We start from the raw sequence: 18,170 nt of genomic DNA, 5'->3' as shown, positions 1-18,170 counted from the left end.
TCATTACATAGCACTTATTATGCTGTCAGGGTCTCATTACGTACAGATTGTGCAGTACGGTAGAGTGCGAAGTACTGTATCCCAAAGCGGATACACACTACCCTTCTACAGTACAGTACTGTACTCTTCCGTACTGTGCCTTTCTTATACTTTTCTGCAAAAAGCACACTAAATGGTACAGTACTGTTTCTGTACGTGGCAATTTTTCTTGTTCTTAATTTATTTATTTTACCTCTATTAATAACTGTACTGTATGATTATTATTTTTTTTTTTGACATCGGTTTTCATTTCTTATTTCCAATGTGCGTATGTACTGTACTGTACAGTATTATTTGATAGATATGTTTTCCTGTAGAATGAGTTTAAAAGTATCTCGCATGTTTCGCTAGCTATGGCAAACTACCATCAATAATGATGTTACAGTAGCAATATACAACGACAATGTACCGTGGTTAAGGTTAAGTTAAGTTGGTGTACAGTATAGTAATTAATAAACTATCACTACTAGTTGAATGGTCCACGTTCGTAATACTCTACCTAGCCGACTTGAAGTAAATTTATTAGGGGTAAATTTCCTTCTAGTCGGCGGAGTATTATGTGTTATGCGGCATATGCCAAGGCTATACTGTATGTACAGTATAGTACTCTACTATTACGGTACAGTAGTACTTATGAATAACTTTTCTGAAAAACGCGTACTTTACTGTACACATACAGTACATACTGTTATCAATAGCTTACAGTATAACTTACTATTAATAAAATATCGACTTAAAATCAAAGCTAAACCAAACCGCGAACACGTGTACTTGTGATATACCCGTATATATCAAGTTGTCTATTTCAAGTATCACATTTCACCAAGTACAGTAAGTACTACGTAGTTACGTCAATTTCGTACGTCCTGGCTTGCAAGTTTAAAACGGATATCGCTCGAATTTGCTTATCATCAACCATTTGTTCTGCGCATATGCGGATTATTGAATGAAGTACAGCAAAATATTCTGGCTTACAGTATTGCTATTGCTGATATTGTGATATTTATAATGAATTCGATAGGATGGTATTTACACTAAACATTATATCCAACTCTATCAGGTCAAACTTCAGGCTACAAACCGCAGGCAATAAGAAACATCTAGTGTTTTTAATTTAGAACTTTATTCAATTTTAGTTATAAAGTACAGAGGTTAACTTATATGCAAGCGCTCAAAAATCAATTACAGTAGACAGAATTTCAAATTCGTATTTCTCGATGGTAATTCCTATATGATATAACTATAATTATAGAAACTGTTTTGTTAGTAATGAAGCCAGATTTGCTTTTCCGGCAAATGTTACGCATATTGCGCTTCTTGAGTTAATCGACTTCTTCCATTCGTGAAGCATCATCATTGTCTTCCAAAGGAGGCATTTCTTCTGAAGCTTCAGCAGACTCAGCAGGAGCATCGTCATCGTCAACACCGAGACCAAGCTTAATCATACGATGAATGCGGTTAGCATGTGTTTGGGGTTCATCAAGAGAAAAACCAGATGATAATAAAGCAGTTTCGTATAAAAGCATAACCAAGTCTTTGACAGATTTGTCATTTTTGTCAGCATCGGCTTTATTACGTAGAGTTTGGATGATGGAATGATCCGTATTGATTTCCAAATGCTTTTTAGCAGCCATATAACCCATAGTACTTGTATCACGTAAAGCTTGGGCTTTCATGATTCTTTCCATGTTTGCAGTCCAGCCGTATTGGCTCGTGACAATACAACAGGGGGATGAGACCAATCGCTGAGAGATAGTTACTTTCTCGACCTTCTTATCTAAAATTTCTTTCATCATCGTACATAGACTTTCGTATTTTGCTTGGTTTTCTTCACGTTTCTTCTTTTCATCTTCGTCTTCAGGAAGCTCAAGGCCTTCTTTCGTTACGCTAACTAAGTTCTTGCCATCATATTCTTTCAGCTGTTGTACGCAGTATTCATCAATAGGCTCCGTCATATAGATAACTTCGAAACCTTTCTTAGTTACTCTTTCGACAAATGCGGAATTAGCCACCTGTTCCTTATTTTCACCAGTGATATAGTAGATTTGATTTTGATTCTCCTTCATACGAGAGACATAGTCTTTCAAAGATGTTACGTCATCTGCGGTGGAAGAAGTGTGATAGCGGAGTAAGTCACCAATCTTCTTCCTGTTGGTACTATCTTCGTGCATTCCAAGTTTCAAATTTTTAGAAAATTGTTCATAAAATTTCTTATAAGATTCTTTGTCTTCGGATAATTCGTTGAAAAGCTCGACGCATTTTTTTACAATATTCTTTCGGATAACTTTCAAAATTTTGTTCTGTTGCAACGTCTCACGGGAGATATTGAGAGGCAAATCTTCAGAATCAACAACACCTTTTACGAAATTTAAGTACTCTGGGATCAAGTCTTCGCAGTTATCCATTATAAATACACGCCTGACATACAATTTGATATTGTTTTTCACTTTGCGGTTTTCAAATAAATCAAATGGAGCACGTTTCGGGACGAAAAGCAAGGCCTTGAATTCAAGTTGTCCTTCAACGGAGAAATGTTTCACTGCAAGGTGATCCTCCCAGTCATTAGTTAAGCTCTTATAGAACTCTCCGTATTCTTCTTGACTGATATCGTCAGGGTTACGGGTCCAGATTGGTTTAGTTTTATTTAGTTCTTCCATTTCATTGTATTTTTCTTTTATTGTTTTCTTCTTCTTTTCAGCTTTCTTTTTCTCTTCTTCTTCGTCAATTTCTTCAATTTTGGGTTTATCATCGTCTTCCCCTTCCTCTTCTTTTTCCGTTTCTTCTTTTTTTTCTTCTTCTTCTTCTTCATCATCGCTTATTTCTTTGTCACGCTCTTTTTCTACCTGAAATATGATCGAATTTGTTAGGTCGTAAATTTTTCGTAAATATTCTATATAACATTTTTCATCTACCTGTAGAGAGATGGGATATCCAATGAACTGACTGTGCTTTTTGACAATCTCTTTTATACGTTTCTCTTCTGAATATTCTATTTGCTCTTCTTTCATATGCAAGATGATTTTTGTACCACGACCAAGAGGTTCACCATCATCACGACGAATTGTGAAAGAACCACCAGCTGCCGATTCCCAAATATACTGTTCGTCATCGTTATGCTACAACATCATATTATAATAATTAGCTACAAGATGCTTACACAATGCCAAATCAACATTGAAACTGAAATTATAAGCTTACTTTGCTAACGACTGTAACTCTTTCGGCAACCAGATATGCTGAGTAGAAACCGACACCAAATTGACCAATCATAGATATATCAGCACCAGCCTAAAAACGTCATTACGATTTAGTTTAATCATGACATAAATTGATGTAAAATAACCTATCGAAATCAACATTTAGGCCTACCTGTAGAGCTTCCATGAAAGTTTTTGTACCACTTCTGGCAATAGTACCAAGACTGTTGATAAGATCTGCTTTCGTCATTCCAATACCAGAGTCACGAATAGTCAAGGTTTTGCTGTCTTTGTCAGCATAAATGTTGATAAATAGATCCTTACAGGATTCTAATTTGGATGGATCAGTCAAGCTTTCATACCGAATCTTGTCGATAGCCTATCCCAGAAATTATGAATATGTTAGTATGATAGTTTTAGCTAGAATTTTTCTTATACAGTAATGCCCACATCAAGAAGTCGTTTCAGCGAACGATCTACTGTACAGTCAGAAACGGGTCACTGCATATATCTTTTACCGTCACTTCACTCTACCGTAGGCATCAATAATTTGAAATGTGCTGTATGGAATACTCATTCATACATTACAATGGTGTATTAAGTTTAAAGTACTATTGAAGCTTCATCAATGCAGACTGTACAACACTATAAAAATGCTGGCTTGGATTGTGTAGTTGACTCAAATTTTAGGACAGTCTAGAGTCAGAAATTAGCATTGGACAGCATTTCACTCGTGTTCAGTAATCATAAGTTGATAGCGAGCCCTTCTTAAAAAATGCACCTTATCCCTACATCATTTTACAATTTAATTGAGCAAACTTGCTTTCAAAGTCGTATTACAATAAGTTTCCATTGCATTACTAGAGTACCAGAGGTAACTATAGCTATTGTTAGAGCTAAACTCTTCACCGAAGTCTATGCCTTAGAAAGCGTTACACTTACATCAGAAGAATTTGAAATTAATTCACGAAGAAAGATTTCTTTGTTCGAATAGAAAGTATTGATGATTAGGCTCATCAACTGAGCAATTTCAGCTTGAAAGGCGAAGGTTTCTACTTCGACTTCTTGCATAGTTTCACCGTCTGCCATTACTGCTGGTTGAATATTTTTTCTTTCTGAAGAATAAGAAAACTTGCACACTGAATCAAAGAGGATTGGTTTCTTTGCACAGTTACACGTGCGAAGGCCTGCCACTGAATCGATTGAATCGCGCGAAGTACCTACGACCTCGTGGATACGCAGGTTTTTATGCCAGTTGGATAATGCCTTCTAGAACATTCCGCGAAATTTTGATTTACAGTACACAGTCTACAGTAGTATACTGTACTGTAGTACAGTACAGTACAGTACAGTACAACTGTACGGCGCATACAGTACAAACTGTACTGTACTGTACTGACGTCATTCATGAATTCATTAAATGACCAATGAGTCAGTTCAACATTTCAACACACAGCTCAATAGTACTGTAGACGTCGAGCGATTGGACGTTCGGTATGTACAGTACAGTACGTTCGTTGTCAGATCGGACGTCGACGAACTGTACTGTACAGTGTACAGTGTACAGTACAGTGTATACAGTCAGTTTGTATAATCCCACCCCAATACTATACAGTACAGTACTGTACAGTACTGTAAGGCTATTCATTGTTCACTAGTAGCACCTGGTAGCACCTGCACTCTACTGTGTATGTACTGTACTGTACAATGTACATTGCACATATTGACTGGTGCACGGCCATCTTGTAGAAGCTACTAGAAGCTAGAAAGATGATGGATGATTGCGTCAGCGGGAGAGGGTTTAGGCCCAACTTCCTGTACAGATCAAAATTTTGATTTTTTCAAAATTGTATATGTCATATATACAGTATATCAGTTACATGAACCCTGATAATACAGTATACAATTTTGATCTGTACAGTATAGGAAGTTAGGGAGTGAAAGTGAATTACAGCGAATTCATGATTGGTCTACTGTAGTCCCTGGTAACAGTTCATTTGGAAGGACATTACAGTACTGTACTGTACAGTATAGCATAGTACTGTAAAATGGTGAAAACAGTCATGCACCGGGGAATCCCTGCCATGCCAGTTCCAGGCCAAGCCAGGGATTGCACATTTCCGTTCCTCTCTTTCTTTCTTTCTTTTGAATATAGTACAGACAACTCAAAAAATATCAAGGCTGATTGTTTTACTGGTCATTTCAAGTGTATCGCATCTCTGCAACGGTACACGACTGAGATCCATATTACTGTAGCTGCTAACCCGGATGCAATACCTAACTGCACGTTTAGTACACAGTTTCATCGGTGCTTTAACTAGGTTGGTTTTGACAGCATATACAGTACAGTACAGTCGTTGAATGGCCAGAAAAATGATAGGCCTCTGCATGATTTTGCATTGAAGGCCACTTTCCCTTCCTGTCGTTCTTTCTTTTTACTATTAGTGAAGCAGAAATCCATGACCTGGGATGGGGTAGTCAGGCTGTACACAAGTAAGTCATTGAGTCCACGAGTCAGCAATTTCCCATAAAAAAGAGAACTTATTATTACAATAGAATTTCTCTTCCAAAAGTCCCTCAGTGAGTACGGTGTGAAATAACGGTAGGATGTACAGTACTGTGCACTGTACTGTACACTGTACACTGTAGTGCAGCAATTTCCCATAAAAAAGAGAACTTATGATTACAATAGAATTTCTCTTCCAAAAGTCTCTCAGTGAGTACGGTGTGAAATAACGGTAGGATGTACAGTACTGTGCACTGTACTGTACTGTACACTGTACACTGTAGTGCCTTCCACTGGTAGCGGCATTGACTAATTGTGAGCTAAACGAAAGCCGATAGGCTGCTTAAAACAATAACTTGGACTGTTATTTATTACTACGGGAACGGTGACTGTCACTGATCGCCGCCAACATCGCAAAGGCTCAAACATTTAAATCCGTACTACTGTATATAAAAGCAAAAGAGAGAATGCCAAATTAGCAGACAGCGGACCTACCACTTCATTGATTTGCTACTGATCAACCACTAGAGTTTTTTTGAAAGGCTGCCAAGATAATCACAGCAAGCATAGAACATATGTTTTCCAAGGTAGGTTGATTCCTAGTGCTAACTTGATTAGTCCAAATACTGTACGTAAATAAATGACAAGAGAGTGCAGACAGTTTATAGTTGATACGAATAGGCAACTGTAAATAGAATGACTGTATAGCCAATTAGATATGACGGTAACTAGTCGAACACCCGCTCGTTAGAGGCGTACTGTCTTTATTTGTCTATCAGAACTGTGGAATAGCTTAGCATACAATCTATCCTTGTTATCAATGACGGTAGAGCTTATTCTGAACTTAAGGATGGATTCGGCGAAACTTGTAGAGTGAGAATACAATAACGATGTGAGTTATACTTTATTTGTACGCATTCAACGCTATTGATATCAGAAAGTAGTAAACTTAAGATCGCCTATCCTGTAGAATAAATGAGAGCGATGATGGCCTGATGGGATCTAACGTAGGCATGAGACATGAATATGATTCAGTCAAAAAAACGATATAGTATTGGGATAGCGGAGCACCTCTTATTTGCAAGGAATAGACGTGTAGTGATAGTCCTGATACAGGAATATACGAATGTGGTTAAGTTTGCTAGCGGTATTCGAGGATTGGATAGTTGTCAAATCGATATTCGCGGTATTATATAATACCGCACGATTTTGCCGGTACATTTTGCTTGGAATTATTCATTCATTACGGGTTATCACAGAATTATTTTAGATAATGCGTACATAAAGTAAAGTGCATAAGTACTGTATAGGGAATGACAAAGCATTTAACCGTTAATACATTTTGAATGGGTAGTACTTTATCGGATTTCATCTGGACATTGGGTTGTCGGGGTAGACATCACTTTTGATATCTACTCCATTACATTGGATCTTTATCCTTTTCGCTCATTTTTAATTAATTATAAATGAGAATTGTGCGTCATGACTTAATTTAATTGTTATATTGGTGGCTAAAATTGATAAACGATCCCTATTAAAGCATTAAGAAACTCCTGCTCCCTGCTTTGTTTATATGATGTAGTCATTGCATACGAGTACAATAATTCTTTCACGTGCATTGCAAAAACATTGCAATATAGTACACATCGATCATTTACCGCAATGAATTTATAGTTAGTAAAAGGCAGGTAGTGAATTTTAATTGCAAACGATTTCATTTTGGCATTTAGGTTTTAGTTCAAGCGATTTGCTCTTATTGCACTTTAATTAAAGAAACATAAAAGTGATTCCCGATACTAAACTCTATAATAGATGAATTAGCACTGTATCGATGGAAATAGGAACAAAGCTTCATTATAGTAACCTATCGAATCCCTATTAAAGCGTTAAGAAACTCCTGCTCCTTGCTTTGTTTATATGATGTAGTCATTGCATACGAGTACAATAATTCTTTCACGTGCATTGCAAAAACATTGCAATATAGTACACATCGATCATTTACTGCAATGAATTCATAGTTAGTAAAAGGCAGGTAGTGAATTCTAATTGCAAAAGATTTCATTTTGGCATTTAGGTTTTAGTTCAAGCGATTTGCTCTTGTTACACTTTAATTAAAGAAACATAATAGTGATTCCCGATACTTAACTATAATAATAATAGATGAATTAGTACTGTATCGATGGAAATAGGAACAAAGCTTCATTACAGCAACCTATCGAATATCGGATATTTCATCAGAAAGTGCCGTGTAAAATTATTGTATTTGGTATCGTCAATTATCTTCTATTTCAATTGTTTGGTTGATAACATAGATGAGCATTATATATTACAAGAGGCTTCTACAGTTGTTTAACTTCTAAAAATAAAGTACGTAGTTCTAGTCAAACAATCGATTACTTGACTATCATTTTTAAATCAAGTAATCTCCTCAGTGCTCATGATACGGTCGAGAAATTTTGATCAATCTTTTTCTGTAAGCTTGCACATTAACTGATCTGTTCCAGTTATCTGCATAAAAATAACCCTTTGTAAATTATAAATTAAGAGATTATTCAAACTAAATAATTAATACAGCTAATTTTGACGTTATTTGCATATTAAAATAATTTTTCCCTCATCATTTGTAGATATGTAGTAGCAGAAATCTATCTATGTTCAGCATGTCAATGAGATATAACCGTGCTGTCGTCTTGCTGCTGTTGATCGGCGTCACTGTCATGACAGTCAATATCTTTGAATTAAGATATTTAGTTGGTCAGCTAAGAGAACAAACTATCAAAACAGTTAATGAAAGAGTTGGTGATGCTGTCGTTCAAGAAAAGAAAAAAACTGCTCCCGTGGTTTGGTTTCATGCAAAAGACGTTTGTTTATAAATATTTAATATCAATCAATTAATTATTTTTTTGCTATCGTTTCATTTTAATATCTTCGCTTGCAATTTTAAATTAATAAATAATTATAAGTAGCGTGTTTGACAAATAAATATGAACCTGATAGTGCAGTATAACAACAGATTTCAGCGTAGAATTTTTACTTTTATTATAAGATCGAGAAAGGATATCTAGATCATCCTATAAAAGTCTTCGAACGTGTTGGTTATGTTATGAAAAAGGACTTTCCACAAAAATGGGATGTTTTATGGTCGCATGAGTATCCATTCACCGAAACGAAGGTTTACAACATGATACGACAAATGAAGCCTCATCAAAAGGTTTGCTTATACTGTGGAATTTAAATATGGCTGTAAAGCAGCACTTGAGTTTTGGATCCATTTTACACAAAATTATAATCGATTCTCGTATTTTTAAGGTTAACAAATTTCCTGGCTCAGGGTTCATAACAAATAAAGCTTCTCTAGCCACAAGCGGATTTTCTTTCACACCGAAAGCTTACAAGATTCCAGAAGATAAAGAAAAGCTATTAAGAGATGTTCGTACCTATTTTTAAAATACATTACATATTTTAGGAGCCTAAATGTATGGGTTAATAGTCAATTATTCCGTATTAATTGTGATTATTATCGCCATAGGCTAAATTGAAACCTAATCAGTTATATGTTCAAAAAAGTAATGCTCATCGCGGAATTTTCATTCGTAAGATTGAAGGTGAGTATCAGTTGCAAACACTTTTGTTCAAAAAATTTGTGTAGATGTAGATATGATCCTTGTAAGTAAATTTCTTTTTAGTTGATAATATACATACGATTTAGAGTATTATACTCGTATACTAGCCGTTTATATGCCTGAGACAGTGCGAATACTTTCATGCAAATCACATAAATCCAATATTTTTATATGTATAATATATATATATATAAATAGAAATGGATCTGTCATCAAAGTCGAAAAAAGTTTTCGTCCAAGAATACGTTATGGATCCTTTACTAATTGATGGAAGGTGATCAGATACAATGATATAAATGATATCTGAAAGCGCACCGATGATGTTTACCGCTAACACTTTAATTTTATCCTTTCTATTATCTCGAACGATAAAAAGAAAATTTGACATAGGAATCTATACAGTTATGACATCTGTGTCTCCATTACGAGTATATGTTTATGATGAAGAAGCTTTACTTCGGTTAGCATTAACAAATGAAAATACGAATAAAGTCAATCAACTTTGTATGGCTGTTTGCAACACGAAAGCAGTTTTGAAGTCAATTTATTACTTGCGTTTAAAATATTAAATTTAAAGTAAAATTATTTACTCTATGAAATAATTCATGGTCGCTTTTGATCGTAGATTTTGTCCAAAAGACTACCTCCCTCTTGATGTAACTAATACACGGCAATATGTTGTGGCTGATGATTATACTCCTACATGGGAGGTTAGTTTGTACAGTATATGAACTGGACAAGCAGTGTATTGAAGAAATGATAGATTATATTATGTTTGCTACTGATATATGCGTAATACAAGTGTGTATTCGTTACTATGAAATAGAACGAAGATTTAACTTTACTAATTAGTAGCGTTTTTCAGATTCCTTCACTCAAGAAGATGTACAGTGATGGGCAATTTAGTCACAAACAGTCGTTGAATGCATTTTTAAGACGGAAAGGTAGATAGTTTTAATTAATTAAATGCTATCATTGGATGTTCTAGCTTATGTGTTTTACTGTAACAGATAAGACCAATATTTTGTAATACTTCAATAACTATGGTAACCTATTTCGATAAATTAAGGCTTTAATTATAAGAAACTTTGGGCAGATATTAATGAGGCTATCGTTCAGGTAATGCAGATGTGACAGCAGCTATAATTTATTTTAAATTTTTTGTAAATTTACTTCAAATTTCAAATTTTATTAAAATCACCACTAGTGAAGAATTAATCTTATGTGATGCATACTTTCATATTTCAAGTTTAGCATATTTGTTAGCGTTTATGAAATTTATTATTCATTATGAGATGAATGCTTGATCTAGTTTTATTTGGGTTATTACCAATGAATTAGGTTTATTTGAATAAGAAAGCTGAGATACTAGCGACGACCAGAAGATATAAAAGTACAAGGTAACAGCAGCTGTTAGGTTTATATGATACTAATCAACAGATAATGCATTGTAATAAATCATGATTTATAAAATAAAAATGCTTGCTTGGTATTATTTCTGATAGCTACGATAATTTTTTCAGAAAAATAGTATATGCACTGCCTTTAGTACCTTATGAAGAAAGTTATATATATATTGCAATTGAAGTATTATTTTCTCATTCTGCCTTCAGAAATTTTTTCGAAATGGTTCGATTCGATTTCGTAGTAGATAGCAAGATGAATGTCTGGTTAATGGAGGTAATCTCTATAAATTTCACGTCTATTTAAATACTCTCAATAGTGATACTTACAGAAACGTCATAATGTTATTAACAGGTAAATATGTCGCCGAACTTATCATCTGCTGTTCATCCACCAAATAAGCTACTATATGAACAAGTTATGTATAATCTCCTTAGTCTAATTGGTGTAGCATCTCTTACTCCTCGAACTGTTGTCCAAAGGTACATTGATCTTTATTTAGTATCCCGCGTAAATCAATAATTTCACTTTATAATGCAGTAATTCCTCAATATCAATGTATTGTAGGCATGGAATTACTATTTTATAATTATATTGCATTTTAATTCGCTTTCTAAATGTAATCATTAAATTAGTTCGCCCGATGAAGAAATAATGAAAATCTGCTATCGTGACGTTCAAGTTGGTTATGATATTTGCTCTGGTGCCGATTGTTCAGCTTGTAAAAGTGATGTAAGTGCTCATCTTAAAATATGCCCATTAGTGAAATCGGTACTATCCTAATACAGATGAAAAAAATTACTTGAGGAAATATGAACTTAGATTTTTGAAGGATGAGTATGCTGACGACAGATATATTTACGCCTTGTTAAATTTAGAAATGCCAAATTTGTTTACAATGTCGTCAACAACATCAAACGGAATTCCTTTACGATGCATTCCTAGAACATGTTCATAGACGAAACTTTAGACGAGTATTTCCTAGGCCGTTGGTGAGTTTATAAACTTTTCATTACAGATATCAACATTATATGGTTAGGGTATCGAGCTAAACTCTAAGTAAGACAATGTAGTTAATACCAAGCATGGGATAAAACCTAGCCTGTCTACTGACGTTGATATCCTTATTTTTCAATGATTAAGTGCTATCTAAGCGATAACAGTGTTGATAACGGTATTGCTGTAGCATATTGTTAAAATGTTTTGGCTTTCTTTCCTAGACGCAAGATAAAGCCAATGATGATAGCATCGACTACAATACTTTACCGAACGATATCCTGATGCAAAAATGGTTTATGTTGAAGTGTAAAGACGATGCTTCATGGTGTAATTAATGTTATCCCTATATTTAACTAGAATATGAATTAAGAGGTGTTTTGCTTGCTGTAATTTATAATTGTATTACTTTCGTCATATTTGCATGTTCGGTTAATAAATATGTTGACTATGGTTAATTGATATCATAACAATCTTATTTCCTTAATTCTTAAAGAATTGGGTCTTGTTAAGATAATTCTTTTGGAAATAATGTGTATATAAAATATATATTACGATAATTAAGATGCTCAAGATTTCTGAGGACTATCAACTTATTCATAAGATTTTTCCCTCATTCATGAGAAATTCGAATGTTTAGTAAATCCTATGATTTGGGATGATTCACAAATATTTGTAAATTTCTAAAATTTATCGTAACATATATATATATGACTTATTTAAGACGGTTTATCATCGAAACTTTTAAATAAAGATCGATTTTGTTCGTCAAATCAATCCAATTTTATTTTTGCTCTTTCGATCTTAATGGCTACTGCAAGAAAAATTATTTAGTATTTGAAAATCTGTTTGATTTAAATTGATAAAAATCTCGTTTAGTATAGTTTGAGAAAGAAAATTTTGCTGAGCTTATGCTTCATGGTAGATTTTAAATCGCTACTAAATAGTTTTCTATAGCAATGTTTGCATACCTCTTAATCGTTCGCCAAAAATGCTAGCAGATAAAGTGTTTAGATTAGCAATATATTCATTTGTATAAAGCTAAGAAACTTCCTGCTACAATACAGTTGTGCATGTTGCCTTTGATTTTTCCTACATAATCTGTGAAATTATAACATTATCGTGAGATATCCTCCCATGCATTTTCCAATTTAGAATTATCATTCGTATTTCAAGTGTTATAACATTGCTAAGTATTAATTGCATGAATATAATACTGCTATGTCTGAGCGAACTGAACGTGTGCAATATTGTCTATAGCTAGAAACTTCAAATTATTTGATGTATAAATATAAATGACTTAGAAAGAATGATCTAATCGACTTAAAATAAGTTGGACATTACCTCTTGTCTTTGAAAGCTATACCTTTGAAAAGTGAGTTAACGTTCAATAAGCGTCCGAAATTCTGATATTGCTGATAAGCATTGTATAGTTTCCACTCATATTTCTCTATATTGGATTTAACTTTAGCAATAATGTAGATGCATATGGTCTTAATAAATAGATAAGGATTAATTCCCTCGCTAACTCGTTTGCACATTTCAGTGACTAAATGTGATTTTAAAAAAATGATACATGGTTTAATATGATCGTATGCGAATGAAGTCGAGTTGATGCAACCTTTGGCATGTTTCACTTCTGTAAGAGTAACATCATAGTTGTTGTTAGCATAATTGCAATTGTGCTATATAAGCTGCTTATTAAAATTTTTATCCTACAATTAATATCAATGTGAACATTTCGGATATAATTCAGTCAGATTATTTTTTTCACTACTTGCTGGGATATTTAGAGAAGTTTAATACCAACTAATAGTGTAATAGAATATCGATAGTAAATAATTACATAATATGCCATGGCACTTTATATAGAATTTAGTAAGAATGCGCGCAGATACAATATAACTGGACGGTGGTACAGTATAAGATATCTAATTTTCTATTATTATTGTTAGATTATCCCGGTACGTTCCATTCCAGCTAATGTTGCAAACTAGAATTTATACAATAAATAATAACAACATTTATATACAATTTGTTCGAACCGCACAGCAGTGTAAAATATCGTGTAACTAAATGATTATGTGGTACACCTTTCATTTGCAATCTTATCATTCCAAATAGTTTCGATTTCAGCTAACATTGAATGTAAAATTTTTAAAATACTTTGATACATTATTTCTTCTTGAGTAACTTAGTCAAAACATTCTGTATACAGTAGTTACAGTATAAAACGCTGGTATGGTATATCTATCCTTTTCTATTAATTAATAAGGTTAGTATAAGACAATAGTATAGTGCATCCAATTTGGCTTATTACTGTAATTGATTATTATACTGTAATATTATTGTAAGTTTCATTCTAGCTAGCATAGAAAATAAAATTTTTATTATATATAATGTGGTATTTTAAGTGCGATTTAAGTGAAAGACGTTGTACTGCTATGGTATATTAATAGTATAGTATATCTATGCATCTTTTTACATGTTCAAAATACTGTAATACATTTTCGCTAATCTTGAAAATCGAAACCCTGCTTACAATTAACACAATGTCTGACATACAATTTAGTCTGTCCTGTACTGTTGCCTGTGTAACTACAGTATAATTCCAAGATAGTATAGTATAGTTATCGCTTTAATTTTGTTTGGATATTCCTGTAAATTTCATTCCGGTTAATACTTATTAATATAAGTTCCTCTCTCTACGAGCATTTACAATATTTATAATATCATCATTGGAAGCATGACGATACCAAAAGGCTAATAACTGATATTGTCCCTATATTCGAGTAATAAAGACGGAATGATTATATGAGATAATCGAATTAATAGGTTTGTTTACTCTATTAAAGAATTCATATTCATGTTAAGACGTAAGGAAACCATTGTACCTATTAATATTGGTTATGGCTCCGTTGTCGATCGCAACGCTGTTCACGGTTGCTAGGTTACCCGGAACAATGTGTCCTGACGTCGATTGATGACAAGTAGAAAGATCTGGTTGGGTATGCTTATTAGTATTGGGAAAAAGTAGCTCAGCAGCTTATCGAATCAAGTCTATGGCCAATCTATAACCTAATGAGTCATACAATTGACCCTTACTGTTAATCAATTTAGAAGATGTACACAAAACGGTGTGATACTTAGTTTAGACAAATTGGGGAACGACCGTCGGTAGCTCATTATAACTCAATCGAAATAATTGGCAAACGATAGGTCTAAAGGTAAGCTAAATAGCGAAGCAATATCAAGTTGAACCGGTTATATCATCTATTTGGTTAAATTTTAACTTAGCTAATGTTAGGAAAGGCTGGCTTTCGATAGAAATTGTTACATTAGTAAGCTTGCTCTATTGCTGAAGACGATATTCCCATAGCAACCTTTATCAACCGATAGCCAACTTATATTAAATATGGAAATGATGATTTAAAGTTATAATTACTGCAAATCAATCCTGAATTAATCAGTTTTGGATATGAATTAGAATTCCATTTGAAGTTAATAATGATTGTCTGTTAGATTGCTAATGCAAATGACTTGATCAATTGATATATTTTAATTTTTACAAATAGCTGTGCTGGATGGATTAATTTTTTTGATGCAACGACCGATGTAATTATAACTCTAATCTTATCTTCTTAAACTACTATCTTTAACTATAGTAAAATCAATTCCAAATCGTCGAGCGTATTCGAATACATCGTAGTAGCAATTAAGCTATAGCCATCAAGCTATAGCAATAAGAGAAGATACCAAAATTAATTATTAAACCTTATTACATTGGATTCTAATTTGGAAATATGCCACAATCAACACCCAGCTTCGTGCCTTCAAGCAAGTTATTGCAGAAGCGATGGGAAGATCGTGCATATGATTTACATATGAAGAAAGTAAGCAAACTAAGATTCTAGACATTTTCTATTGCCGAGAAGAAATTAAAAATTGTTGAAAGCTTGAGAAAATTAGCATCTTTCCATATTACTACTTTAGTTTGAATCCGAAAACTAACTGGAAAATAACAACGTACTTTTTCATAAATATGCAAATAAAAAACCCATTAAATGTTAACTTACGAGTTACGGATATCTAAATATTGTCTGTTAACTACTGACATAAGATACGTAGAATATTTTCTTATTAATGAATAGTCACTAGATGAGGTTCCTAATGCTGTTAATAGGATGAAAACCGATATTCATTCAATTCCACAGCCTTTATCTATTAAATTTAACTCATGATCATAAACCTGTATCCTTACTATATCTAGATCAATTGCTGTAACTAAAATCAATTAAAGTAGAATATCATACGCATATTACTAAAATTACCGATTAATTCTGTACTATCTTTATTTTTAATTTAAAACGAGGATGAGTAGTACGTTTATTAGTAAAGTATAGTAATTACGACGAAAGAGTCAGGGAGTATATAATATAGCAGATATTCTATTGAATTACATTTAATCATTTAGTTAAATATCTTATCATAGCAAATATAGTATGAAGATCCATCTCGCTTCAAAACAAGTTAGACTGAATAATCGAGCTATCTAAATACAAAGTTATGATAATAACAGTCTGATTTAAGGAAATATCTACAGCTTAAAACAATTTATGAATTAATAGATAATGCAGGACAAGTTGTAAAATCTTGTTCTGTATCTATGATACTCTGTGGAAATGCTGTATAAACTCAGCATTAGCTTATTGAAGAGACTTGTATTAGACTATTCTGAGAGATATCAGTTTTAACATAATCCGTTATTCAGTAGATCCAATATTTGAAGTTAATATTAGTGCAAGATTGATTAAAGCTTCTCCATCGTTAGCTAATCAGTAAGAGTACTGACATGTACGTAAGGTTTTGAGATTGAAATAGTTCTTTATTAGACCTTCAAGTTCTTGAATAATGCCATCAAAGTAATTAATATTTGAATCATCAGACTGACAATAATTTAGATTTGCGAATGATTAATATTAAATATTGGTGTACATGTAAGAAAAAGTTAAAAGATTCTACTTATTAGCAGCTAGATTAAGGGAATTAAACTAGCGTTATTGATTATTTACTGGCCTTTCTATCAACGTTTATATATTTTATTTTACTTATGGGAAGTTTTTGGTGACCAATTTGATAATGCATTTTACAATAACGATCATATCTATACATGTATGAGAGAGCAGAAAAGTGAAATGATGTTCATTATACCGCGACTGATGGTTATAGCATGATGCTACATTTAATTATGGATTTGACATTATTCTAGGCTATAATATCGTGTTCCAATTCTTGCAGTCTATTATTATTTTCCTGTCTTATAAATTTCTATGATGTTTATGGCAGCGAAAAAACAAAACCAAAATTAAATTTTCATTTAATTATTTTGTTTCTGTTCGTTTCGATTATGTTGTGAAACTATTGTTCGGAAAATTTTTTATTGCTATTTTACAATAGTTTAATATATGATCCACTTGTAAAATTAATTTTTGATTTCGATAGAATTTACATTTCTGGATTATATGCGGTTTATAGGTTCGACGGATGAAAGCCGATATTGATAATAAGCCACCAAAAGAATATCTTCATTTACAGATTCGAATGAAAAAGATGAAGGTCGGAAGTTAAATGACAGAATTTTTAACATTCATTCATATATTGTAATCATCGTTTACAGCGGAACTAATTTTTACATTCAAGAAATCATTTTATTTTTGAATACACCTGATGGCAATTACAGAATTTTTCCCATGCTATACTAACTGTACTGTTTACCGCAATCTCTAATTTAATATATAAGAATATACAGTACGTACAATTTATATTCATATTACGGTAATCATTACTGTTGATTTTGGAGTTGGGAGTGGGCTAACAAAATAGTAGTGGAATATATGTGGCATTGGAAATGAAATAAAATAACCTCTTTATAGTTCAATTAGTTTCAATGTATTCAATTTATTTAAATATAGTAAGCATTTCATTTGCCTATTTTATGTCATTAATATTCGGAATGGGATTGTTAGAGGTTGCTATGATATTATGTTTATTGTTGATTATATCCATTTAGAGAGTTAATATTGATGTTTATGTATTTTGTATCGCCAATAGCAAGAGGAAGATCGTCAGGCAACTATCAAGCAGGAGAATAGAATTCTACTAGCTAAAATGTCGCATATTATGAGCAGGCGGGGCCAAGTGGATAACTGGAATGAGCAAGGGGCTAAAAGGTAAAATTGCTTCTCGTCGCTTGATATCTTGTAATAGACTGGAAAATGGCATAATAGCGATTTTGTAAATAATAAGAAGAAATGACTCAGATTGGCCTGAAATAATTTCACTCACACTTTAAACAACTATTAGGTCAATTATTAGATAAGTGAAAGTATTCGGTTTATTCAACGT

At 33.0% G+C, this 18,170-nt stretch overlaps 2 protein-coding genes across 2 annotated transcripts; one reads left to right on the top strand and one right to left on the bottom strand.

Moving 5' to 3' along the window:
* Window positions 1-1,361: 1,361 nt before the first annotated feature.
* TRIADDRAFT_57068 (Hsp90) lies at window positions 1,362-4,325 on the bottom strand (the record flags this gene model as incomplete). The annotated part of the gene is made up of 5 exons (XM_002113141.1): window positions 1,362-2,882; window positions 2,952-3,155; window positions 3,238-3,327; window positions 3,409-3,615; window positions 4,179-4,325. 5 exons carry the CDS (start codon window positions 4,323-4,325, stop codon window positions 1,362-1,364), a joined length of 2,169 nt encoding a protein of 722 aa, XP_002113177.1.
* Window positions 4,326-8,402: 4,077 nt separating this feature from the next.
* TRIADDRAFT_57067 (uncharacterized protein) lies at window positions 8,403-12,103 on the top strand (the record flags this gene model as incomplete). Its single annotated transcript, XM_002113507.1, has 15 exons — window positions 8,403-8,582; window positions 8,789-8,953; window positions 9,052-9,171; window positions 9,272-9,347; window positions 9,564-9,639; window positions 9,742-9,825; window positions 9,991-10,075; window positions 10,192-10,309; window positions 10,435-10,484; window positions 10,707-10,765; window positions 10,979-11,045; window positions 11,124-11,251; window positions 11,405-11,501; window positions 11,648-11,761; window positions 11,990-12,103. The coding sequence occupies 15 exons, from the start codon at window positions 8,403-8,405 to the stop codon at window positions 12,101-12,103; spliced, it is 1,533 nt and encodes a 510-aa protein (XP_002113543.1).
* Window positions 12,104-18,170: the final 6,067 nt, after the last annotated feature.

The sequence above is a fragment of the Trichoplax adhaerens genome, genomic scaffold, assembly GCF_000150275.1.
Source record: "Trichoplax adhaerens TRIADscaffold_6 genomic scaffold, whole genome shotgun sequence".
NCBI classification, from domain to species: Eukaryota; Metazoa; Placozoa; class Uniplacotomia; order Trichoplacea; family Trichoplacidae; genus Trichoplax; species Trichoplax adhaerens.
The sequence above is the reverse complement of the archived record's forward strand: the minus strand, read 5'-3'. Positions and strand labels throughout refer to the sequence as shown.